The sequence below is a fragment of the Gopherus evgoodei genome, chromosome 4, assembly GCF_007399415.2.
Source record: "Gopherus evgoodei ecotype Sinaloan lineage chromosome 4, rGopEvg1_v1.p, whole genome shotgun sequence".
Lineage (NCBI taxonomy): Eukaryota > Metazoa > Chordata > Testudines > Testudinidae > Gopherus > Gopherus evgoodei.
Genome location: NC_044325.1, coordinates 21,992,361 through 22,018,238, shown reverse-complemented (window position 1 = coordinate 22,018,238; position 25,878 = coordinate 21,992,361). Strand labels below are relative to the sequence as shown.

Below are 25,878 nucleotides of genomic sequence, written 5' to 3'. Positions count from 1 at the left end.
CATTGGCAGAGAGCGGCCTCAGTTTTAGGGAAGTAACGGGAGATTGGGTGGTGCGTTGCTGTTCGTTGCTTGGGCTGGTAGCGGTGGCGCTGTGGGAAAGATGTCGGGCGGGGAGGCCTGTGATGGGAAGAAGCTGGTTCGCTCGTCCAGCGGGCTCCGCATGGTGCCAAAGCACCACGCCGCCCGCAGCCCTTTCGGCCTGGACGAGCCGCCTTGGGTGCCCGATAAGGATGTAAGTGGGGGAGCGCGACCCCCCTTTCCGCCCTGAGCCCCCTGTCCCCCGCCAGCGGGACATCTCCCCCCTCCCCTTTCCGCCCTGACCCTCCTGTCCCCCGCCAGCGGGACATCTCCCCCCTCCCCTTTCCGCCCTGACCCCCCTGTCCCCCGCCAGCGGGACATCTCCCCCTCCCCTTTCTGCCCTGACCCCCCGTCCCCCGCCAGCGGGACATCTCCCTCCTCCCCTTTCTGCCCTGACCCCCCTGTCCCCCGCCAGCGGGACACCTCCCCCCTCCCCTTTCCGCCCTGACCCTCCTGTCCCCCGCCAGCGGGACATCTCCCCCCTCCCCTTTCCGCCCTGACCCCCCTGTCCCCCGCCAGCGGGACATCTCCCCGCTCCCCTTTCCGCTCTGACCCTCCTTCCTACCCCGCCTTTGGACTCCCCCTTTACCACCAGCCCTCGCTTGTGGGTCCATCTTCCCCTTCACTCCTGGCTCCAGCATACCTGGACCTGCCTGGGTGAGCCCCTTTCCCCCGCCTCACTCCCTGCATTGAGCTGCTTGGACTCTGACTTCCGCTATCCAGATGCACCTGTGGTGAAATCCTTTCTAAGGTGCATGTGGGGATCCCAAGGCCCTGACCCATCCCTGGGACGTTAGTCACTCCCCTCATTACAGTGGGGCTCAGTATTTTCCCTTGTGTTGGGCTCTGCAGAGACCCTTTCCTGAAGAGCTAACAGTCCCATGGGCAAAGGAGCCTGCCCTCCACCTCCCCCTCAAAAAAAACACTTCACTTATGTGCCAGTGCCCTGCCTTCTCTCTCTCTCCCTGTTGTATAGGGCCCAGCAAAGCAGCCTCAGTGGCCTGGAATGGAAGGATATTGGGACGTTAGTTGTGTTTTTTTTCCCCCTCCGCTCTTTATTTTATCTTATCACTCATATCTTGAGGCTGCCTATTTGTCTTGTCCCATCTTGTTAATACGTGGTTCCCATATTTGCTGGCAGGAAATGCCCTCTCTGCTGAAGCAAAATAATTATAAGCAAAACCTCATGTAAGTGCAGAAAGCTGTCTTGCTGGAGAAATGGCTAAGGAGAGGGTTCTGTTGGGTTGACTTAAAAAATGAGTAAATCTGCTTCCTGAACAGTGGTGGGTGGGGGAAGGCAAGTGAAGTTAGTGTCCCTTTTTGCTGCTGTTTGATTTTGTTAGAGTCACTGCTCTTTCTGCTATGTTTATCTCCAGAATAATGTGCTGGAAACCTGGCTTAGCCCATGTTTTAGAAATTGACAAGCCAGCAAATGCATCTCATTTATCTGGCTGTGCATAGAGTGTGTTTCCTTTCTGTTGTAAACAATGCACAGTATTTCACTTATTAGGACTAGTCTACATTGACAACGCTAAAGCACTGCCATGGCAGAGAGCTCTCCCAGTGCGCTGAAAAAAACACCTCCACGAGCATGGCTCCCAGTGCTGGTGCAGTATTTACACTGGTGCTTTACAGGGCTGAAACTTGCTGCACTCAGAATTTGTTTTTGTTTGTTCACACCCCTGAGCGAGAAAGTTGCAGTGCTGTAAAGTACCAGTGTAAACAAGCCCACAGGATCATGGATTGGCAGTGACATTAGGGATTTTTATGTTCCTGTGCAGCGTGAGCTGTAGGTCACTTGTCAGGTTTATCTGGATGCATTTCACTTAATTATTTCTCTGCTATTGTGGAGACATCAGGCATTAGTGTACCTCAAACCCTCCTGTTCTCTTCCTGTGGCATGTAATCATTTAGTCTCCTGTGGGCTATTGTACTTAGGTCTAATTTGGGTTGCTGCCTTTAGTATGTGGGTGGTATTGGTGGCCTGTGGCATATAGGAAATCAGACCAGGTGATTTGGTGAGGTCCCTTCTGGTTTTAAACACTGACTATAAAAAGGATAGAGAGTTATTTTCCAGGATCATTTTATTCTAGGGATTCCACAACAAAAGTAACTGGGGTTCCTGATGAGATTAAAATGCTTTGAACTAAGAAGCCCTATGCTCTTAATGGAAATACTTTTTATTCTTAAACGCATTTAAAAAATAAAACTAATTTCTAAGATTGTGGCCTCTTATCGTTGAAATAAACTTTTGCTTACTAAGACTGAAAAAGAAAATGGTTATGGGTGTATTTAACACAGACGAGTACAAATACCTTTCTAGAATAAGTAGTTAGTGAGGAACTCTCTGATTTAGTAAAACATCCAGGCATGATAGGATGTCAAGATAGGGTCAAACACTGTCAGAAAAAGGCATCCACTTCTTTTTCTTTTGATGATGATAAATATTACGTAGCTTGACACATCTTGCACATAGATGCTAGCAAAGGTAACACACATAATAGTAGTCTGTAACAATAGAGATAAGTGTAATCAGTATTTAATAGTGTCTCTTGTTACTGTTGTTTTTATGGGTGGATATGTACTAATACCAGTATTAAAAGAATTTAGATAGACCTATTAAACCAATTGTTTCACTTCTAGCACTAGATGCTGATTTTGGTATATTTTGTATGAAAATTCTTGTTCTTGAATGCAGCGTATGAGGCCTGATCTGCACTTAAAAATTTTACTTGCGTAGCTGTGTTGGCTAGGAGTCTGAAAAAAATTGGATGCTTAACCAACGTCATTGTGTCAGCAAAAGCCTCAGTGTTGATGACGTTATAGCAGCAATTAAGTAATCTTGCTGGAATAACTTGCTTTGTGTAAGGAACTGATGCAAACTATACCAGTGGAAGAGCAGGTATTGTATACCTACATCAGTGCTCCCAGTGTAGACATGACCTGACGTAGTCCATCTGTAAATTGACTGTCCTGATTTTTGTTTGAGACAGGGTCAAAGCATTACAGTATTTGAACATAATTCTTCAGTATTTAATATACTGTGGCCATTGCTGTTGTGAAGATGAAAAAGGTGAATTTGTTTATAATCTGTTGTTGCATTCACCCAAGTTAGTGAACACAGTTTCATTCTATTTATATTGGACTTAACCTTGCTATTTCCTGGAAATGAGGTTTCTCACTGTACTCTTAAGTAAATACTCTGTAGAACATTCCTCCATATCCTTTTGTGGATAGATAACTATACTTCATGCATGGCACATACACAGTTGCTGTGTATGTTTGTGAACGTATGGATGCAACTGTTAAAACAAGAAAATAGGTTTTATTAATTAGAAACCTCTTTTGTCCTGTTTGTATATAGGTGCTTCCTTCAGCTATCCAAGAATAGTTTGACATACAATTAAAAAGAAATCTGTTTTCCTATAAGATTTTCTCCAAAACTAGCTCAAGCCTCATCCTTTTCTGTCAACAGAATATAGAAATGGAAGCAATAGGGTTCACTTGGTCAATTCTTAATGTATTTCTATATGCACGCACATCCGGGGATAAGAGAAATGGCTATCAATTGTATGAGCACCAATGAGACTGCTTTTTAATAAGCATACATTGGTTTTAACTAAAAAACAGGAGTTTGTTTCAGTTATCTGCCATGTAAATGGGTCATCCTGGCTTTGATCACTTCTGGTCAAAAGAAGTCTCAGAAGTACTGTGTGTTGATACATGTCCATGATACTTAATGTGAAAACAAAATATTCTGTTGGGAAAACGTCATTCCGTGATGTTTAACACCAGAGGCTATTCTCTAATATCGGGCATGCTCATGATGGCAAGGGGACATTTTCCTTTTTCGTCTTCTTTTTAACGGAGGTGGTGACTGTGAAATAGAGAATGTACAGTTACTCCTTATTGGAGAGTAAGGTACATTTTTCATCCAAGTTAGCATAATACAATAATACCTACCTCTTTTATATAACGTTTAATCCATTGGCCTCAAAGTGGTTTAAAGAAGGTCAGTATCATTGGCACCATTTTACAGGTGAGGAAACAGAAGCATGCGGAAGGCAAGTGACTTGCCCATTTTCAACCAGCAAGCCAGTTTAAGAGCTGGAAATCGAAGCCATGTCTCCTGAGTCCCACTCCAGTGACTTGTTCACTAAGCCCTACTGCCTCCTTGCTAAATGTGATTTCTGTAATAACATCCCTCTTGTGGTATTTTCCATTGTTTTATATTCCATTTTTTCCACTTTCTGTTTTTAAAAGCTCTGCACCGAGGGGAAAATATTAGGGAAGTAACTATAATTTGTACCTGAAATTGCTAGTGTGTGTGATCAGTTTGTACTGTATAAGATGGAGCAATAGAATTAAAGGGCTTAGTTCATTGAACTGATAATTCTGTGAAGGTAAATGTGCATTTCTGTAGCCATTCTGACAGGGGTTTGATGTTCAGTACATCTTTTGAAAGAACATTCATAATTTGAGACCAGTTCTGATCATTCTGGTTTTAAGGAAGCTTTTAGAAACTTACTGGTTCTTGTATAATATTTTAATTTGAACAGTTGAGCAATCTCTTTAATTGGAGCTGGCTATTTGCAGATTAAGTGCAGGTACTGTGCTTGAATTAGCTAAATTTCATAAGTGATTTAATGCATCGAGCTGTAGTTAAAAGTAGGTGGTTCAGGAATTTGGGGTTCGTGACTTAGCTGATGTGGCATTTCTTGGGTAGTAGTTGCTACTGAACATTGATACTGATCTGGAACCTGCTGAAATATCTAGAACTTTCTGAAATAGACCATGAAAGTTCTAGTTACATTAAAGAACTTTGCAAAGTAAGGAGTTAAATACTGGGAGCATGGTAACAATAGGCAAATCGCAACTTTTGTATGCTCAGCAGTTAGCTCATTCTCAACCTTGAACATTACAACCTGCTTTATTTTGAATTCTGATATTCTGTTTTGGAGCCTGTTACAAGAGGATATTGACTAAGACACAGTGTTTTATCCATGATTTTCAAAATGTACCATGAGATATTCCACCTGAATGGTCACTGAAAGCAAGAGAGACCTCGGCTTAATATATCATCTGAAGGACAGCGCTCCTAACTGCAGTATTCTCTTTCCCCTCTACCACATTTCTTTGCCCCTTCACCTCCCAACCTGTTGCCTTGTGCTCTCAATTTTAGATACATTTATATGTATTGCACTGGCATCTAGGGGCCTCAATCAGGGATTAGGGCACCATTGTGCTAGGCATGGCACAAACATAAGACGGTGATGGGCTCTGGTCTAAAGAGCTTACAGTCTTTATAATTCCAAAAGCTATTACAGAACCTGAACATATTACCACCTGTCCCAAATGTCAAACACAACATTGCATTAATAACCTAGCAGATAAACCTGATACTATCCAAGGCTTTATAATTGAAATGTTATCTGGTATTATGTGTTGAATTGAAACAATGAGGGTCTCTGGAAAGATGCCAGTGATGTAAAATAGTGCTGTAGATCAGCATGTTAGTGGGTGAATTTTGTTAGTATCTGCATAGAAAATGCCATAATAATAACCACACCTAATACTTATTGAATAAAGTTTCTCTCAAGCACTGTTACCAGTTTAGACAACAAAACCCAGAGCAACTGGTTCTTATCAAATGTTTAATAAGAGGAGGAAAAAAATTGTGACTTCATTTTTTTTTCTTTCACCAAGCTCTTTCTAGGAAAAAGTTCTAAACTATCAAGTGAAATTTTGCATATATAGATTTAGCCTTCATGGTTATAGGGGGGAGACGGAGGAGGGAACAGAACTTCCAAGATAATGATGCTATTTTTCAGATATTTTTGACTACTGATAATGTTGCTGAAGTGCATAAACTAACATCGCTTGTGAATTAAAAATGTGTAACAGTATAATAAATGGATAGTTAACTTATATAGTGTACATAGAAGATAATACAAATTTGGAGCACAGAAGTGGCCACGTAGCCTAATGGACTGTGCATGAGATTGGAACTCCTGAGTTGTAATCCTGACTGTTACTGATTTACTTTGTGCCTAGGGAAAATCAATTTTTTTTTTTTGCTCTTCCTTCTCTGTGAGATGTGGATAGTACTTGCCTAACACAGAGATGTTCTGAAGATCAAGATAAGGAAGAAACAAGCATTATTTAGATACTACTTGCATGGGAATTCATTAGAGCTATTTAACTTTCTAGAAATTACTCTAATATGTTTAGTCTTGTGCATTGTCCCTGGATAAAGATGTACATAAATCTTGTACTCTTTACTGCCTTCTAGTGTCCAAGATGTATGCAGTGTGAAACGAAGTTTGATTTCATAACCAGAAAGGTAAGAGAGAGCAACAAAACGTAATAGCCTAAATACATTACATTGTGGAACTTTTTTATGAACTCTTGTTTTGAAATGTGTTGAAACGTCTCTTTCAAAAGGATACTTTCAAGTACCTTACACCCATAATTTGACGTGCCTTAAAAATAGCTTTTGTTTCCCCCCTCTAGGAATAGGTCTTCATCCTTTTTAATCTATTATTCTGCTGTTACATTTAAAATAAATGACTATTTTTAGGACTAAAATACTTTGCTGGTTTTGAAGCAACATGTAAGTAACACTTCCCAAAATATGCTGTTGTCAGTAATGCTGGCAAGTAAATGACAAATCATGTTAATTTCAGTGCACTCAGAATTGCATAAAAAATTGGTTATGTGAGTGAAAGAGTCTAGTATTAGGAAAAATTGTTTTCAAGGCTATAATCAGGCTCTCTCTAGAATCCTAAAGTACTTGGACAAAATATGCAAAACAAATAATGGGTGAAGATATTGGCAAGAGATGCATTTGCTATAAATAAAATTATGAACTGTAATTCATTGAAACTGATGAGGTAGGCTGCACTGGGCATGTAATTCAGTCCATCCATGTAGAGTATTTTAACTAACTTTTATCTTGTCTTCCGTTGCATGAACTTTTACTAGCAAGCAGCATAGAGAAGGTACTGTCTTACTGAGAACTACTGTCAGAGGAGATGGAGCATATTGCCGAGAATCTGGAGTTTCTCCCTGGAGAAGGGGAGACGGAATTGTTTCAGATTGTACTGCTGACTTTTGCACAAACTAGCAATCATTCTAGCTGTGAATAGCATTCCTTGCATAACTACCTAATTATGCAGACATTTTGCTAGCATGCACTGATGGAAAGGAAGAAAGATGGATATAAGATGCATCTTGGATTGAAACACTTGTTTTGCAATGTGTTTTATTTGGAATGTAAAGCCCAACAGATATGGTGTAATGAAGTGGAAAATAAATCTTATTAAATATGGTATACTGGGAATCTTCAGGAATCCTAAAGTATTAGACTGGTAACTATGATAAGTAAATGTGGCTGGTCATTGAGGAGGATGGGCATATTGGAGAGGTTGATTGGTGGTTCTGTGCACATAAGTTTTGCTCCCTAATTAAAGAAATATTCAGAAACTCAAGCTATCATTTATTCACATCAGTGGTTGAGACTTATTTTGATCCATAAGTTGGCTGCCTGACATGCTCCATCTCCCATGGAGAGTTTTACTATGTAACATGAATTACTTTAATTTCCTCTGTGATCTCAAACAAGGAATAGCTATTGTGCATGTCATAATTTCCAGTGGTCTGACTAGCATGATTTTGAAGTTAATGAGAAAATTTGACCCAACCTAAAGTGCCAATATTGTTGCCATTTTTAAGAAAGGGGACAAGTTAATGTGTGGAAATTATTGAGGCATTGCTCTCTTCTTCGTTGCTGGGAAGATCCTTGCTTGCATCCTTTTGAACAATCTCCTGCCTCTTGCCAAAGTATCCTTCCAGAATCCCAGTGTGGTTTCAGACTGTCTCGGGACACCGCCGACATGATTCTTCTTGCACAACAGATACTAGAGAAGTGTACAGAACAACACCAGCCATTGTTTATGGCATTTATTGACCTAACTTAGGCATTTGATTCCCTCAGTTGTGAACCGTTATGGAAGGTCTTGTCTAGGTTCGGCTGTCCGTTGAAGTTCGTTTGCGTTGTCAAGTTACTTCATGATGGGATGACTGGCACTGTCCTCTTTAATGGGTTAGAGATGGACCCGTTCACCGTCTAGACTGATGTCAAACAGGGCTGTGTTATTGCCCCAACCCTTTCTCCCCCCCCCCTTCTGCATTGCTGTGATCTTGATTCTTATTTGTGACTGCCTTACTCAATCCCAATTCTTGAAGAATCACGTGGATGGCCAGCTCTTCAACCTGTGGCATCTTCATTCTAAAACAAAGGTCACTAGGACTGTTATTACAGACCTTCAGTATGCTGACGACTGTGCTATCCACATGCACACCGAGCTGAGTTGCAATCCACCCTAGATCTTTTCTATGGTGCTATCATAGCCTGGGACTTTCCTGCAACATTGGGAAGACTAAGGTGCTCCATCAGCCTGTCCCAGGATAAGTTGCCCCCCTTCTCCCACAAATTGTCATTGGTGGTGAACGCATGGAAAATGTTGAGCATTTCTCTTACCTTTGTAGCTATCTCTCCCACACAACCTATCTTGATGTGGAAATTGAACATAGTACCTGCTGTGCCAACACGTCCTTTGGAAAGTTGCTTCGTCAGGTCTTTATTGAGAGATCTGCGAATGGAAGCTAAGTTCCTGATCTACAATGCAGTGGTCATCCCCACTCCCTTTTATGGGTGCGAGACCTAGGTGATGTACCAAAGCCATCTTAAGCATCTGAATTTGCACTTACAGTGTTGCCTTAGGAATATTCTCCATATTAGATGGGAAGACTGTTGCACTAAGGCCAGCATTCTCTTTGCAGCTAACATCACCAGTGTTGAGGCGAAGATTATGAAACATCAGCTTTGTTGAGCTGGTCGTTGTGTGTAGATTGCCAATACTTGCGTTCCAAAGCAAATGCTCTTTTCTCAATTTAGTCTTTCTAAGAGGACCCACGGGGCCAAAAAATACTACAAGGACTCCCTGAAAGTATATTTTAAGAAGGGAGGTGTTGACCCCACAAATTGGGAAGAGCTGGCTGGTAGTAGACGGCAATGGCATCGCATCATACATCAAGCCTCAGCTGTTTTGAAGAGAACTGCCTTGCACACAAGGCTGAGAAACAGCACAGGCAGAAGGAAAACATAATATCCTGGCCAGCAGTTGTGCTCTCTCCAAACAACCCCCTGTCATGTATGTGGAAAAACCTGTAGAGCACAGATAGGACTCCTCAGCTATCTTCAGTCTCATCAATGACTTTTCCTCCTGGCAGGTATCATTCTTGTATTGAGGGATAGCTGTCGCTGCCAACTTGTTGCGAACTTATAATTGCTGTGAAATAGGCCTTATCACCCTGGCAAATGATTTGCCATTATCCCAACTTCACTGGACACTTGTGGAATTTTTCTTGTTCTACTAACTGATTTTTCTGTTAGGGTTAAAAATAAAAATCATTCAGTCTATAAAACCTGGAATTGCTTCTGTCACTGTTTAGACATGGAATTAAATATTTGGAGGGAGAGGAGTGGGCTGAGGATGGAGCCCAGTGGAATCTCCATGAAAAGTGAAGAGGACATGCAAACCACCATTATATTTTGCAGTCTTGTTGATAGTGAGGACAAGGATTTAATGGTCCATGGAGACTCCTTTTTACCCTTGTTCACTCTGGTCAGACCTGAAGTACAGTGCTCGGGTGTCTGGAGAAGCTTGCACTGCTGTTGCTCATGCTAGACCATCTTTAGAGTTCCAGTCTCCAGAGATGTCATTTTAGCACTTCTTACTATCTCTAGAATCATGTGACACTTAATTAGCCATATCTAGTATTTTTTTCCCTCTATGTATCTTGTTACTTGCTCAACTAGTTTCTCTTGTGCACGCCAATGCTTCAGGAGTAGTAGTGTTGATGTGGTAACGTTATCAGCTCTCTTATTGATTGCATCTTTTGTAATTAATATTTTTTTTGCCTAGCACCATTGCCGGAGATGTGGGAAGTGCTTTTGTGACAAGTGCTGCAGTAAAAAAGTGCCTCTACCTCGTATGTGCTTTGTAGATCCTGTGCGCCAGTGTGCTGAATGTGCTCTCATCTCTCAGAAAGAAACAGAATTTTATGACAAGCAGCTTAAAGTGCTTATGAATGGTAAGTAATGCATGCACAACTGTTGTTTTGATCTTGTACATAGTTATTTGAGTGAGTGTCAAACAAATAATGAGATTAATAGCAGAACTAATTTCCTTATGTTGTCAAGTAAGGTGCTGTGTTGCAGTCTCTAGAAATATCTTTTGAAATACTTTTCCACTGTCATTTTTTTTCAGTTGCCCATTATTTTGTTATCCAGCCAGATCTGTTCAGCTTCTACAGTCAAAGGAACTCTAATGCCTCTTACTAGCTGATGAATGTAAGAGGGCATGGTAATAGCTCTCTTGTAATATTGCACTTTATTAAATCACGTCTCTGTACACACAATGTGGATCAAATACACTCTTAACAGTGAAGAGAATAATTTTGAAGTCTTATAATGGAGAATACATGCTTCAAACTTCATTTCAGCTTCTGATCTCTTCTTCCACCCTAGACTGTGTAGGTGGTTGTGGTTGTCACTGAACTGTCAACTGTGAATAGATTTAAAGAGCAGTATGAAAGATAACTGGAGCCCTAATTGTACTGTTTTTAAAAATGACGAATGTGATATGTCTTTGTTAAATTTTTAAAATATCCTGTGACTATTTAAAATTGGGAACATGCCTTTCAAGGGATGCTGAATGTGACTTCAATAGGTATTTTCAATAGTTAGGCAAGAGCACACTTCTAATTAGAATGCACATTCCTGGTGAGATGTCCTACAGCTCCATGAGCATAGGAAGGAATGTACCACTTTCTATAGAACACTTACATTTGAATTTTAATACTTTGGTCTCTTTGGTTTGTGAAAGGCTCAGCCAAAATTAGCGCTCCTCATGGGGTGGGAAACATGCTCTGCAAACACATCTACTCATGGATTACGTATAACGTCATGCACTGGTTATTCTGTAATGTGCTCGAGGGGTGAGGCACAGATGGCTTTTAAACTATTTGTAAGGGGATTATTTTATTCTCATGTATAGTAGTATAACTTCATTAACTTTGATGGAGTAACTCCTGACTTACACTGGTGTACTAAGAAAATTTGAGCATGGGGCAGTCCTGAATTGAACGGCCACCTGCCAATAAAATCTTTATATCTCACTGTATATTCTGTACGCTTTCTAAAAGTTTTTATAATATTTTTACTAACTGCAACATTTGATGGCAAAAATGGTCCAGTGTAGCTGCAGGAAACTGTCCCACAATCATTTGATACTGTTCTTTGCCTCTTGCTTTGAGGTTGAGGGTATACCTTAAATCAGGTAAACAGTATTTTAAAATTCTTCATATTTTGTGAAAATAACATAATATAATCACACCAGTTTCAATTATTTTTGGTCATTTATTTCAAAATACCTGTCAGCAAGTATATCTGTAACAATACAGACGACAAAAAAAATTCAGGAAATCTTTTTTGACAAATAGATTCCTTACTAGGCATATTAATACACAACTCTGAGTAATTCATATGAACTACAATACAGAATCTTATTGTGTAAATGCTTGGGGGAGTCAGGGGTAATGGAGGAGTTGAAGGAGAGGGAAGTAAACTGCCTGGGGTGTGAACTTGGAGGGTTGTTTGGTATGGGTGGGAAAAGTGTTGAACAGGGCTTTTTGGGGGGTTGGAAGGGATTGTTAGGGAGCTTCCCCCATGCAGACCCTGGCTGACACCTAGCCTCTCCCATTCAGTCAGGCACATCTGCCCCGACCCCATGTGGCTGTGTGGCCCCCTCTCCTCATCTCCATGTGGTCCTGCACTCCTTGTCCCCACGTCTCTGTGCTCCCATTCAGCAACCCACTGTCCCTATGTGGCCCTACACCTCCCCCCCCCCCCCCGTGGCCCTGTGCTTCAACTACCATTCAGCCCCTGCCCCAGTGTATCCTCCCCCACTGGCCGTTGTGAGCCCCGATTTGACCCCCACAGCAGCCACATGCTATCTTTCCTCATTGCTCCAGTTTCCTGGGCCTGGCCTGACAGGTACTGAGAAGAAGACAAACTCTTTCTCTTCCCTAGCTGGGAGCTGCTGCTGTGTTCTTGCACCACAGTGCCCTCTGGTGGGCAAAAAGCAGAACTGCGTCAGCATTTCAGCAGAAGCTTTTTTCTGCACAAAAAAAAAAAAAATGCACGCAGTAGCATAGAATTTCTCCAGGAGTAACGCATTGGAGAAGAAGTATTAACTGATCACAGGATGTTTAATTACAGCTGCACTATTTTGCTGCTGATGGTCACAGTGAACTCTTTTTATGTGCTTTTCAGGATTAGACTTTTAAGATACATGGGGTAAAATGGAGAGCATAACGTAGCTTAGTGTTCAAGCCATTAGGATAGGTGCATTAAGTGCAAAAGTTTATAAAAGTTTTTGATATGCTAACTTCTTTCTTAAATTACAAATTTAGCATTTGAATAACTAAATAAATACTTGGGGATTTTTTCCTACTAAGGTGCTACATTCTCTGTTGCTCGAGGAACATCAGAAAAATCTGAGCTGATGGTTTGTCGACTTTCCAACAACCAGAGGTGAGAAATGTGAATGGAAACTGCACTTGTTTAATCTGGTTAGGTTTTTAAATTTTTGTTTAATCTCCACATCCCTGCTCTTCATGAGGGCTTGTATGTTGCCTCAACAGCATTCCTGCTGGTTTATGTGCTCTAAAATGTTTCCAGAATCAGCATGTGGGTACATGGGTCCTACCAAATTCACGGTTCATTTTGATCAATTTCATGGCCAGAGAGTTTTAAAATTAGTAAATTTGGTTCTGGAGGAAGAGAGGAGAATCTGCTGATCCCAAGGTTGTGGAGTTAGGTGGTAGGAAGAATGGAGGAGCAGTGTAGGGCCCCTCGCCTCAGTGGGGAATGGAAGTTATTGGTTGCTAGTGGACTTGTGGCATGCAAAAGACCAGGTGAGTGCCCTGTTCCTTTTTTGAGGGAGAAGGGAAGTTCCTGTGTGGGAGATGAAATAGCCATGAGGAAGCCTTCAGATAATTTTGACAGGTTTCTTAATTTAAACTCCTACAACCAGAGGGAGGTGGAATATTCCTCTATTGGAAGTGGATAGGATAGAGGGATGGTTGGTTGATTGTGAATAAAAGTGGAAAGAAATTGTAGTATAATTATAAACAAACTGCCTGCTGTCTAGTATCGGGGGGTGGGGGGTAGCAGTGTTGGTCTATATCCACAAAACACAATGAGGAGTCCGGTGGCACCTTAAAGACTAACACAGTTATTTGGGCATAAGCTTTCGTGGGGAAGAAGTGGGTTTTTTACCCATGAAAGCTTATGCCCAAATAAATTTGTTAGTCTTTAAGGTGCCACCGGACTCCTCGTTTGTTCTTTTTGCCTACTGTGCATAGTTGTTGGTGGTTTTAACCACTTTGGGGTAGGTGCAGTCTTCTGTTTGTTTAGTGCCTAGTACAGTGGGATCTCAACCCTAGTTGACCTGCAAGTGCTATTGGAATATAAATAATGTGTTGCCAACAGTAATGGAAAGGGTTGAGAGGGCATGAGAGGAAAAAATTAACCATTCAAAAAATTGTTTAAAAATGTTTATTTTAAAAATTGAACTCGTGCATAAGGTTCTAGCCTCCACAGAGCTATATGTGATCCTCAAACTATAGATGGTTAGACAATGTCTTTCAAAAAGCCTGTCACCTTTCCTCTTGAGGATTCTCTGCAGGAAGTTTTGCAAGAGGCACCTGGCAGTCTGGCCCATGGCTTTCAACTGGCTTTAACTGAAGATCCGAAGGTTGTGGGGGAGGGGAGTTATTTTTTTGGTTGGTTGGTTTTTGTTTTTTGTATTAAAAGCTTTTCTTCCCATCTTTACTGCTTGTGATTAAGACTGTAGTAATTAATCCCTGTGAGGTTTGTGTTAAAGTACATAAACTATCAGGATACTGTTGGAAGAACCTGTTGTTTCTCTTGAATCAGACTTACTTTGTAAACTTGTAAATTGACACATTTGTAAGAAGCAATGTTTTCTTCTGTTGTATAGATATCTGTTTCTGGATGGAGATAGCCATTATGAAATTGAAATTGCACAGATTTCAACTGTCCAGATACTTACAGAGGGATTTACTCCTGGAGGTAAATCTTGCCATGAATCTAAATTAATGGTCATAAGTTAGGAATTTGTTATACTTTTCTTTAACCTAATAAAACAATCCACCTTCTTTTACCCTGACAACTCGGGTATGGGTGCTTCATTTCACTCTGAGTATAGAGGCAGCATTTGGAAGCCTATCCTTGTGGCTGCTGACAGTAGCATTTTAGAGAACTCAAGAATTCAGATTGACTTCTGACCTTTTGATCCTCAACCGAGTAGAACTTTGTATCTTAAATCAAGTGACGGTGGACATATGCTCTGCTGCCGCTTCCCACTTCTGAACCATAGAGATGCACTCTTGCTTGAGTGGGGTAGTGCTGGGGAAGAACTTTGGTCATCAGAATGGAAAGTATCAGGACCCAGATGTGGCCTACTTTTGCTTGAAGCAAACATTATAAGGGACAGACTCTGGAGTTGATGGAAGTGCAGTGTCAGAGAGGATGTTATCTATAACATGTTAAGAATTAAGAGTCTAACCACAGAGGGGGACCAATTAGTATTATCAAATTAACAAACTGTTAACCATATACCAGTTAGTTGTAGTTAACCAAACACTCATGCAGAGTTTTTTACTTTTCACCTGACCCCTGATTACGGCCAACCAAAATCTGAATGGGGTAACTAACGTTTGCCTAAGTCCTACAAAGTATGCTTATCAGGCACAAACCCAGTATTAGAGGACACTAAATAAAAAATGGGAACAAAGATTTCGAAAGTGATTCTTTACCATTAATAACTTTGTCAAGTACTACTGGACTTTCATTGTAAATCTCACATCTAGAATGTGGGACCAGTGTAGTCACTGTGTAATTTCTGTCTTATGAACTAACTCCTATATTCAGATCAACCAAATGTGTGGCTATTTGAGTGTAACTTAATGCTTCTTTAATTTCCTTATTCACTACTCTTCTGACTAATTTTTCTTCTCACTGCTTGCCTACCTTCTTGATGTAGAAAAAGATATTCACACCTATACCAGCCTTCTGGAGAGCCAACACATTACTGAAGGTCAGCAATGTTGTTGTGAGCTTGATTCACCTGAGCATGCTGTTAGGATGCCCTTTTCAGTGCTGCTTTCTTCCTCTCCTCTTTGCTGTCTACAGATCTTACTGAAATTAATTTTGGGCAACCTGTGTTTAAAAGTGTTAGATTTAAACATGTATATTGTGTGATGCCCTTAGAAAGAATAGGAACACATAGAAATTATCCAATCTAAATTCTAAAGTGGAGAATATTTTGACTATTGGAGGAAGACTTAAAATACTTCTGCCTTGATCAGGGCTCCCTTAAATCATATATTTGTGGCTATTTCCCTTGCTGACAGGCACTATGCATAGCTCACTTCCTGCTGCACAAATGGGTGGGCACTAGAGTGTTCACTTCCTGAAGTGACCAAAGTCCTGCTGCTCAAGATGGGAGCATGGATGGAGGAAGAAAGGTGTGGATGTGTTTAATGTCGATTATAGAATAAATGAGGGAGCGGAGGGAATGGGTAAATGGAAGGAATAGAATAAGATGTGGTGGAAATGGAACAGAAGAGACTGTCCTCATAAGTCTTAAACTTGATCTCTTGGCAGTCTCTCATTCCTCATGGAGAGGCAATTACAGGGAACGCTAGCTTTGACATTGGAAACTATTTTAGAGTATCTTTAACATGCATCAGTGCAGTTTCAGCAAAAACTACCCATAATGAACATGCCCACTTAGGGAAACGGAAACTTACACTTCATACAAAAAGTGACCAAAACTTAGTATCGCTTTGGAGTTGTAGGTCTATAACTAAGACAGTTTAGTTTCTTCGACTTATGTCTCATGAAGAGAAAATACTGGTGCTCAAACAGTGTGCTGTTGGGCTAGTTTCTGAACCAAAGCAGTAGTGAAATCACAATAGAAATTATTGAGCACCAGTTGGAAGCTTTGTTCTAGTCCTCATAACGAAATATTGTAAATAAATTGATTTTCTTTAAGTATTTTTGGTAACCAATACATGGGCAAGTGTGCATATTCAAAATGGATTGTTATCTTGCTATTCTGCTTCAGTATACGATCTTAACAGTGGTCTTTTGTGTAGCTGGATATGTACAGTTATATGCACACGAAATGTATTGCATATGTAATTGGCACGTCATGAGATTTTAAAAGTGGATCTTCGTAAAAACCTTAATTTTGGACAGTCAGTACCTTTGGCATGATTTGATCCGTAAGATAAGAATTGTCTGCCCCTTTGAGGGGAGAAGCTAGCTATTTGATGCCTAAGTAGTGTGGGAGGGGTTGCTTGTTTTGTTTCGGGTGGAAAGATGGGCTTGTGACTAAGCAAATCATGAAGAGAAAATACTGGTTACAATATTTGTTTTTCTCTTGTCTTGCTGTGTGCTGTATTGTTTACGTAACCTACTGCTGACTTTTGCTTACTGGTAGATCATGTAATCACATTTGCAACAATCTGAAATTGGTCAAGGTCCCAGTACATGAAAGTTAGGCACTCAGTTTTATAATCCAGCTAGGTACATTGGAGAGAGCAGAGGAATCTAATTGCTCCTTTTGCAAGGAGACTGAAAACCATGTTAACTCATAAATGTAATTATGGGGCTTGTGGTCAGAAGCTTTGTGCAAGATTGCCTCTGTGCCTGGATTTCTCTTGCATGGTGCCATAAGGATACTGATCCCTTAGGGCCCTACTCCATATGCAATAATCTTGTCACTGAAATGAATGAGGCCTTTGTATGCCTAAGGAGCATTGGATCAGGCAGGTGAGGTGACCTCCAAGGGGATTGGTTTTTGAAGGTTCTGGTGACTGTTAACCCTATAATCGTGTACTAAATGCCCCAAACAAAAGCGTTTCAGTATAAGAGATGGCCATTGCTACGTGTTGTTCCATACTAACCTTTCTTGACTTTTAGGCTAACCTGATTCCTATGCGTGTTCCTCACTTCCCTCCTTGTCTTCACTGGATGGTCTATTAATATTGTAACTTAAAATCACATCTAGAATATAAATTCTAGAAGGTGGGGTGCTCTCCCACACAGTTCCTTGAGTGACGCCATCCTCTGTGGCAGACACACCCCATATGCTGATACTTTCAGGAGTTATTTGGCTTCACAGTAGGCTTCCACCGTGAGGCCACCTGCCCTCCCACCTATCTGGTAGAGACCAGAAAGCTTGCAGTGTGATGAGCTTGACTTCCTCAAGCAAGGACCCCTCTTTTTTTAATTAAAATATGAACAATGGTTAAATCTCACAAGAATAATAACTTCCATTGTTTGCAAGCTGCAAGATATTGTGGTGAATTGCTATGAATTTTATTTTTAAGACTTCTAACACTTAAAAAAAATTCCAGGCTGGAAAGGTGTTCTTGCGATGTCTGTGTATAAATAGCTTTATTTCCAGCAATAATTCCCTTTGCAGCTAGCTTCCCTGAGTGATATTCTGACAGTGCATTCTTAGCTTTGGGTTGTGGTAACACACTGTGGTTCATTCTCACACAGTAGCGTACAATAGCTGCAGCTGTTAATGCAAGACATTTAAAGCATTTAAGTGGTATTGGGAATGAGTCATATTGGTGATTATGGACAGACCAGCCTCTTCTTTTGTTTCTCAAGTGGCTAAATACTTTCTTCTCCTAATGCTTGTTCAGGACTCTGCTTTAATTTTCCCTTTTCAGGAGGCAATACTCGTGCCACAGGTATGCTCCTGCAGTGTAAGGTACCAGAGTCAGAGGAGCTCACACAGATGAAATTTACTGCCAGTGAAGACTTCAATTCTAACAAGAAGCTGTCAGCAGCCTGGCTAGCAGCTATGCATAAGGTAACTTGTGTAAAATACATTTAATGTTTAAAATTGATCACCTTAAGTTTGGTCACCATTTGTGTGCAAAAGAACTAGCTGTGACTGTACTATAAACATAAGGCCATAACCCATCTTATACTAGATAGACCATACTCTGTCTACAGGACTGGCTTCTGCTGAGGGCTAGAAAACATGCTGGTGTGGCATCTAAATGGGTAGGGGGGAACTGAGTGGTTACAGCAAGCAAGGGAAACTGTCTTTACTCTGGGGCTTTAATATTTGGTGGTAAATGGATTTCCAGATGCCATGGATTGAGTGATACTCAGTATTTGACAAGATTACAAACTAGAGCCTTCACTTCCAAGGGTTTCATCTTGTATGTATGTTAGTCACACACAAAAATACCAAAACCTGCATTAGGTTTCCCTTAGTTCTTATGTAATAATCCTGGAATTCACTGTAGTTCACTTTCATAACCAAAAAAACAACAACAAACAGGAGTATCTGTGGTTAAAAACAGTGCACTGTGTGTTCAGACCTAAGTAACTGGGGGAGCAAGATAATACATAAAATATATCAAACAGCAGCAGACAGGGCATGTACACTAACAGAACACCAGATGCAGAGGAAAACATAATCTTGCTAAACCTTAACGTCAGCCTTGTGAAACAGTTATAAATCAGTGAAACTGGGCCAGATGGCCATATCTTTCATACTGTAACATTTTTTTAAAAAATATCAGGAATTCGGTTTCTCTAAGTTCCAAAGTTATCTTTATTCTTAATGCTAAATTGATAGAGGGATCTTGGAATACTTCATAGATTTTAAGAACAGAAGGGACCATTGTGATCATCTAGTCTAACCTCCTATGTTACACAGGCCATATGACTTTCCCAAAATATTTTCTAGAGCAGATCTTTTAGATAAACATCCAATCTTGTTTTAAAAATTGAACAGTATTCCAGCAGCTGTTTCATAAGTGCCAAATGCAGAGGTAAAATAACCTGCTACTCCTAATTGAGATTCCTCTGTTTCTGCATCTAAAGATCTCAGTAGCCCTTTTGTTCACAGTATTGCACTGGGAGCTCATATTCAGCTGACTATCCACCATGACCCCCAAATCATTCAGTCACTGTTTCCTGTACTGTAAACATGGCCTACATTATTTGCTCATAGCTGTATATGTTCACAGTTAGCTGTATTACCAAATGATCCAGATAGGATTGTATCGGTGACCTGTCCTCTTCATTATTTACCACTCCCTCGACCTTTTTATGTCATCTGCAAAGGTTTTCAGTTCACTTGGTTTTATTCCAGATCTTCAATAAAAATGTGAATCTGTTTTGCATTAACTAGAATTAGTAGTTGAGTACAGTTAATACTTGGGGTATAATGAACTATACAGGGTGAATTGACAAGTAAACTAAGGAGAATAAACATCTGCCTGACTTGCAAAAATCTGTATAGTTCATAACTGCTCTGAAACACTGCATCCTCAATAAGATCTGGTTCCTGATTCCTGGGCTTTTAGAACTTCCTTGATTCCTAGCTAAGTACTTTTTTTGTTTATCATCCAGCACAATGGGACCCCAATCCTGATTGGGACTGCTGGGGGCTACAATGATATATATGCTGCTCCAAATTGTTAGACTTATTTCACAAATCAGCTGTAACCTTAAGGAAATCACAAATAAAATTTTAATTTTGAAATAGATATTAAAACCAGCCATAACACATTCCAAAAGGATTTTGGTTTAAAGGTTAGATTATAGATGAGGCAGGTTCTTAGATGCATTAATTGTCTGTTTAATATGTCAATCACAAAAGCAAAGAGCATACTACTGTAACAGTTTCTTTCAAGTGGCAGTGTGGTTCCTCCAAAAGGAAGAGGAAAGCGGCCGAAAGAGTTAATATTATCTTAATGACTAGATGGGTGTGTTGCATTTATTTTAAGCTGCATAGTCTGAAATATTCAACTTTAATATTCCCAAACCACTTTCCTTAGAGTATTTCAAGAAAATCAGAATGGAAGTTCCCATCCCTGAAAGTGTGAATTGAAGTCCATCTAAAACTTGACTTCCTCAGTGTCCTGAAATCATATTGAAAGCTTCCACCTTTTCATTTAAGAAGTTCTCTCCCACAAAATCAGTCAGTTGCTACTATAGAAACTTCCACTTCTGTGCCATTATTAAAGCTGTTAAGTGGGAGGGAAGGATCAGTCCAGGCCTATTCTTCCTTTGATTCCCTTTTCCTGAACTCTAGAACAGTCAGTAAAAAATCTAAGACCTCACTCTTTTAGTGTGCAGCTTGAGAGTATTCCTAAGCAGGAAAATAATAAAATTCCAGTAGGGAGCCTCAGCTTAAATCTTAACAGAATGAAGGATGAGCATTGATGCTCAGACTGAGGCTCTCAAGCCACCAGTGGCTCTTTAATGTGTCTCTTATGGCTTTTTGCAGCACATGATATTAAAAAAAACAAACCACTCCTGATGCTTTTACTATATTAACCAATTGTAGTTGATAAAGTAATACTTGGTCAATTATTTTGCTGTGTGTGTATATAATAAAAATAGTAAATGAAACACCATTGTGACTCTTTTGGATAATGTTGATCAGTAATTTGGCTCCTGAACCACTGAGGTCTGAGTATCGCTGGGCTAGTGTGTCAAAACTGCCAAATCCAAGCTCTGCATATTGGGATACTGGCAGTGAAAGTTCAGCTCAGCTGTTACCACCTCTTACACGGGGACAGACAATCTAATCTTCATCTGTTGCTCTATTTTATATACATGTGCATATTTACCACAGTTAGCAGTTGATGTGGGATGCAGTCAGTAAAGAATTAAAGCACAGCAACTTAATACTAATCACATGGTTTTATGGAAGAAGCCTTGTCAGACTCTCCTCTTTTGGAGATTACAGGTTTGGTTGACAAAGGTAACTGGCGTACTTTTGTAAGGCATTTAATTTAATACTTTAGTACTATACAGACTGCAGCACATAAAATAAATCACAAACTGGCTAGCTCTCTGTAAGTGCGGAATCATAGTCCATTGGGAGGGTTTCCAGTGCAATGTGGTGTTAGCCCACTGCTATTCAATATCTTATCAGTGATCTGGAAGTAAACAGTCATTCCTGGTAAAGCTTGCAGATGATGCAAAACTGGAATAGTAAATAACTGGTCAGTTCCACAGAGTGATCTGAACTGGGCTAAGCTGGGCTCACTTGAATAACGTCTTTTTATGCAGCTCAAGGCAAAGTTGTACATCTAGGTACCAAGAAGGTAGGATTAGGGGGGGAAAGTATTTTAGAAAGCAGTGACTGGGAAAAAGCCACCTGAATGTAAGTTCACAGTTTGATATTGGGCTACGAGCAAAAGCAATCATTAGATGAATAGGGAGTGTTTGGGATATCTGGGACAGATGTCTTGAATAATTAATAACTAATAATTGTTCCTTCTGGCCCTCGGATTAGAAAAGCTGTCTACCTCTGTTTTTCTCAAAAATAAGATCTACCTCTGAAGACAATGACAAAATGGTTCACATCATGTGACAGTAAGGACCCACAGATGAGCCAAGGTTGAGTGTTCCCCTCTGCAGCTACAGAAACTAAAATAGCTAAATAAGTATTGTTAATCACCTAGGCAGGAATCTCTCCTAATATGCAGATGTATAAACCTCTTTCTCTGTTCCTAGTTAAAAAGAACTCCGAGTTTCCAAACAAAAGTGGCCTGTTGCACATTGAGTGGGTCAAGCTGCAAGTTGAACAACTTAGAACTGTGGCTATAAAATTGAATGTTAAATTGGGGTCTTACCCCAAGAAATCCAAGCCACATGTTTTCATCCCAAATTATAAACTCTACATTGTTTCCTTGTAAATCAAATTTATTGTGAATCATCTTTCACCCCAAATTAGAAATGGCACATTTGTTTGCGTTGTGAGTCAGAGCTATATCCTGTATATGGAAAATGACTCTTGTTCTGTTGTAAGTCCTAAATAATGTGAAATGCATATTATACTCCATACATTCTTTGATTACGTCCTCCATATTTAGAAGATTACAATACAATACAATTACAATAAAACCAACAAAATCCTTTCAAATTGTTGAGCGCTTGAAATAATAGGAAATGACTGACACAAGGAAGGAGAAATGTAAAGATATTCAGCAGGGTATAACTTCGGGATATTAAGAGAAATTGCTTAGAATGGGGGATCCCAATTTGTGCAGGCAAATAATGAAGTAGTTTTTGAAATGACTCAAACTTAAAGCATCTGCTGAGAAAAGGATTAAGGAAATTTGTTATACACCAACAACCATGTACTAGATACTAATGGAAGCAGCAGAGAAATAAAGCTCAAACCTGTGTACCTACTTGGTATGTGTCCTATAGGAATTGGAGGGTGGCCCCCCTCAATGAGCACTGAAACTGCAGTGTGTAAAACTGAGGTCACTATGTACTGAAGAGTTGACAGAACCTAACCAAGTAGCTGCAGAATCCTAAATGCAACCTACACCCAGCTCAGTCATGTGGAAAAGACTCTTCCAAGGTTAAGAGGATAAGCAGAGGTGGTGAAATTTCATTTCAAAGATGGTATTTCCCCTTCTATTCTTCAATATAAATATAAGTTACCTTGCGGAATCTACGCACTCTAGTGAGGCTCAAATAATTATATTTCAGATACATTTGTTTGGATTTCTAAAGGAACTAGAGATTGAAAAGAATTGTTTTAAGCAATTGCTTTTAATATTCTAAACTTGTCCCTTTTGGACTAGTCTAAGAGAGGATTGTGGTTAGTGCCTTAAAGACAAGTGCATCTTTGGAAGTGTGATGTTTTAGGTACTAAAGAATTGAGAATTGTTGATCATAAGTAAATGTAATAAGAAATATTGGTAATTTGACGGGTTTTTAATATAATTACTGAGCCTCAATTCTAGTCTGTGATAATTGCTCGCAAGACTTGTCTTTTTGAGTAATGTACTGTTGATTATATACTAATGTGGTTTTGGGTAATTGTTTAAGAATAAGCAAATGTCTTGATGTGAGAGATACTGTTCAAGTTAAAAATTGACATGAAAAGAACTCAGTGTTTAAACTAAATCTCAGAGTGCAGAAAGTGTTAGTTTATCTATTAGATCAGAAGAGGGCAAACTACAACCCGTGGGCGGATCTGGCCCATAAAGGCTTTCAATCTGCCATGCTGGATTGCCAGCCCTGTGGTGCAGCAGGGGAGCTAAGGCAGGCTCCCTACCCGCTTGCAGAAGCGGCCAGAACCATGTCCTTGTGGCAGGGGGTGGGCAGAGGGCTCTGTGCACTGCCCTTACCTGCAGGACTTCTCCCTGCAGCTCCCATTGGCTGGGAATGGGGAACCGTGGCCCATGGGAGCTTCGAGGTGGTACCCGCAGGCAAGGGCAGTGCATGGTGCAGCTGCCTTCCCCACCCCACCTCCAGGAGCCACTTCCTGGCATGCTGGCCACTGCTGGGAGTGGTGCAGGGCCAGGGCAGGCAGGGAGCTTGCCTTCGTCCCGCTGTGCACCACTGCCACCCTGGAGCTGCTTAAGATAAGCGCCATTGGGCTGGAACCCACACCCCTGCCCTGAGCCCCCAACCCTGTCTTGAGCCCCCATCTGCACCCCTCCTGTCCTCTCCCAAGAAAGGAAGAGAGTTTGCTTCATCCTTTAACATCTCTCCCAGAAGGCCCAGCTTGTACTGACTTCTGCTTTTCGCAAGGCACAGCTGTTTAATCCACTTTCTACTACCCCATACAAATATGGTTGTCAGCTCCTTTTTCCGGGCCGACCTCAGGCAATCTCTCTGGGCCAGGCTTTTATTAATCCTGGTTTAGCTGGGGGTACAATAGAGGGTATATAGCACCTCAATCAAAAAGTCAGAGTTGAGAATTTCTGGCAATCCTCCCAGAGTTTGTAAACAATCTTGAAATCATGTAGCATTTATTTACTATGTGAGAAGGTTTCTATAATCCCTTTAATCAACATTTCTGATGGCAGTGAACACCAAGCTTATGAAAAATGTGTTTAAAAAGAAAATACATTGAGTGAGTTATTTCACATGGAAACAGGCCAGATCACTCATGTTGTAGAAAGCCCATTTAAAAGGCTGTTTACCACTGTACTCATTGTTTCATAGAACACCCCCCACCCCAACAGATATTACTTTTTTCAGTACCAAGGCTGATATGATATTCCTCAGGAATATTTCTTGAAATACAAATGACAATGTGCATGTCTGCATAAGATAAGCAACTTGGTTAGAAAGCTGTTACCTAGCCAACATCACTTAATGACTTCCCAACAAGAAATTGTCATGATAGACCTGCCAGATAACTGAAACTATTCTAAAGATTGCAAGATATTTTTATGAAATTCTGAAGTTTTACCCCTTGAGAATCTGATTAAAATTGATGTTGTGGCATAATAGTAAGCTCTAGAATATGATTTAGTCTCACTCTCATGTAAGAAAACTATACATCTGTAGAAGGGCCAGGGTTTGAAAACAAGTTACAGCTTTTGGGCTTTACTGTAGTTTCTTGGGAAAGACTAAGAGGCCTTAAGTTTGTTGTTTACCACTGAGGTGCCTAAATGACAAACTGCAATGATATGTCTTGTTTTTGTAATCCTAGGCAGCAAAACTCCTTTATGAATCCCGGGACCAATAACAGCAGCAAGTTGTCAGAGATCTGAGGGAAAAGACCAGCTTGATGAAAAACTGCTTCTCACTTTTTGCTAGTTACTTTGATCCATGTAATTGGTATTACGAACCCCTCTCTACCCCAAATGTGGTTCACTATGTAAGCACTGGCAAATGCAATGTGAGTATTTTGGAACCATGAGTATTCACTTATCTAGTGTGCAATATGTATACAATTAATGCTTTAAACATAGCTTCACGTTTAAGACTATTATTTTGTTAAGTCTTCTTATTGGCACTTAATATGGAAAATGAAAGTATGACCTGCACTACAGCTAAAATGTATAGCACAATTTTTGTAGTACCAGTTATGTATACTATATATATTTAATTTGTTGGCTACAAACAGCAAACAAATGTATCTGTAAGTCTCTTCTACAGAGAATAGCTTTTTGGGTATAGATCTCAGGTTTTTTTCCTTATCCAAATGAAATCTGCCTTAGATACCCTTTTATAGAAATAATCATTTTGGGCTCTCAACATGTAATCAAAGACTTAAGATAAGTTTCACCAAATACCGCAAACTGGGTTGTATGAATGTGACCTCTTGGGGCCACCCTTATGTAGGAAAATTTATAAGCTTCCAGAAAATGATTTTGAAGTTTTATATTCATTTTACTTGTGGTAATGACCTTTTGCTAATTAATCAGATTATTGTAACTAATGTTTGGACATATCGTATACAGTATTTTAAATGTACAAGTCTTATGGATCAAATTAATTCATAATTATTAAAATAAGCAAAATGCTCAAGAGAGCATTCGCTTCAACTTGCTAAGCAACTTAAGCTAACTTTCAACCTTAAAGACTTCAATATTCTTGGTTTGAGTGGAGGAGAGAATAAAAGTTTATTTACACTACTCAGAAATGTCCCATGTCTCCTGTTTAAATGGTATAGTCTGTTCAAGCACTATAGCATGAACTAGAAAAATCTCATGTATTCAGCTGTTCTAAGAAAACAGCGTGGTAGTGAATGAAGTTCAGACTGGCCTTGAAGAACAGAGGCCAGCAACTTAAGGTGAAAAAAAAATTTTTAAGGGACTCGGCCTACCTAGTCACTG

The 25,878-nt window shown here is 40.2% G+C and overlaps 1 protein-coding gene across 3 annotated transcripts; it reads left to right on the top strand.

Moving 5' to 3' along the window:
* Positions 1–4: 4 nt before the first annotated feature.
* ZFYVE21 (zinc finger FYVE-type containing 21) lies at positions 5–25,681 on the top strand. Of its 3 annotated transcripts, XM_030558655.1 has the most exons (8): positions 5–232; positions 6,371–6,421; positions 10,068–10,236; positions 12,664–12,739; positions 14,211–14,302; positions 15,276–15,329; positions 17,983–18,125; positions 24,750–25,681. In XM_030558655.1, exons 1-8 carry the CDS (start codon positions 101–103, stop codon positions 24,783–24,785), a joined length of 753 nt encoding a protein of 250 aa, XP_030414515.1. In that variant the 5' UTR covers positions 5–100; the 3' UTR covers positions 24,786–25,681. The 3 variants fall into 3 exon arrangements, with proteins under 3 accessions (XP_030414515.1, XP_030414516.1, XP_030414517.1); XM_030558656.1 differs by lacking the exon at positions 15,276–15,329 and having other exon boundaries at positions 17,956–18,125; XM_030558657.1 differs by lacking the exon at positions 15,276–15,329 and having other exon boundaries at positions 8–232.
* The last annotated feature ends 197 nt before the right edge of the window (positions 25,682–25,878 follow it).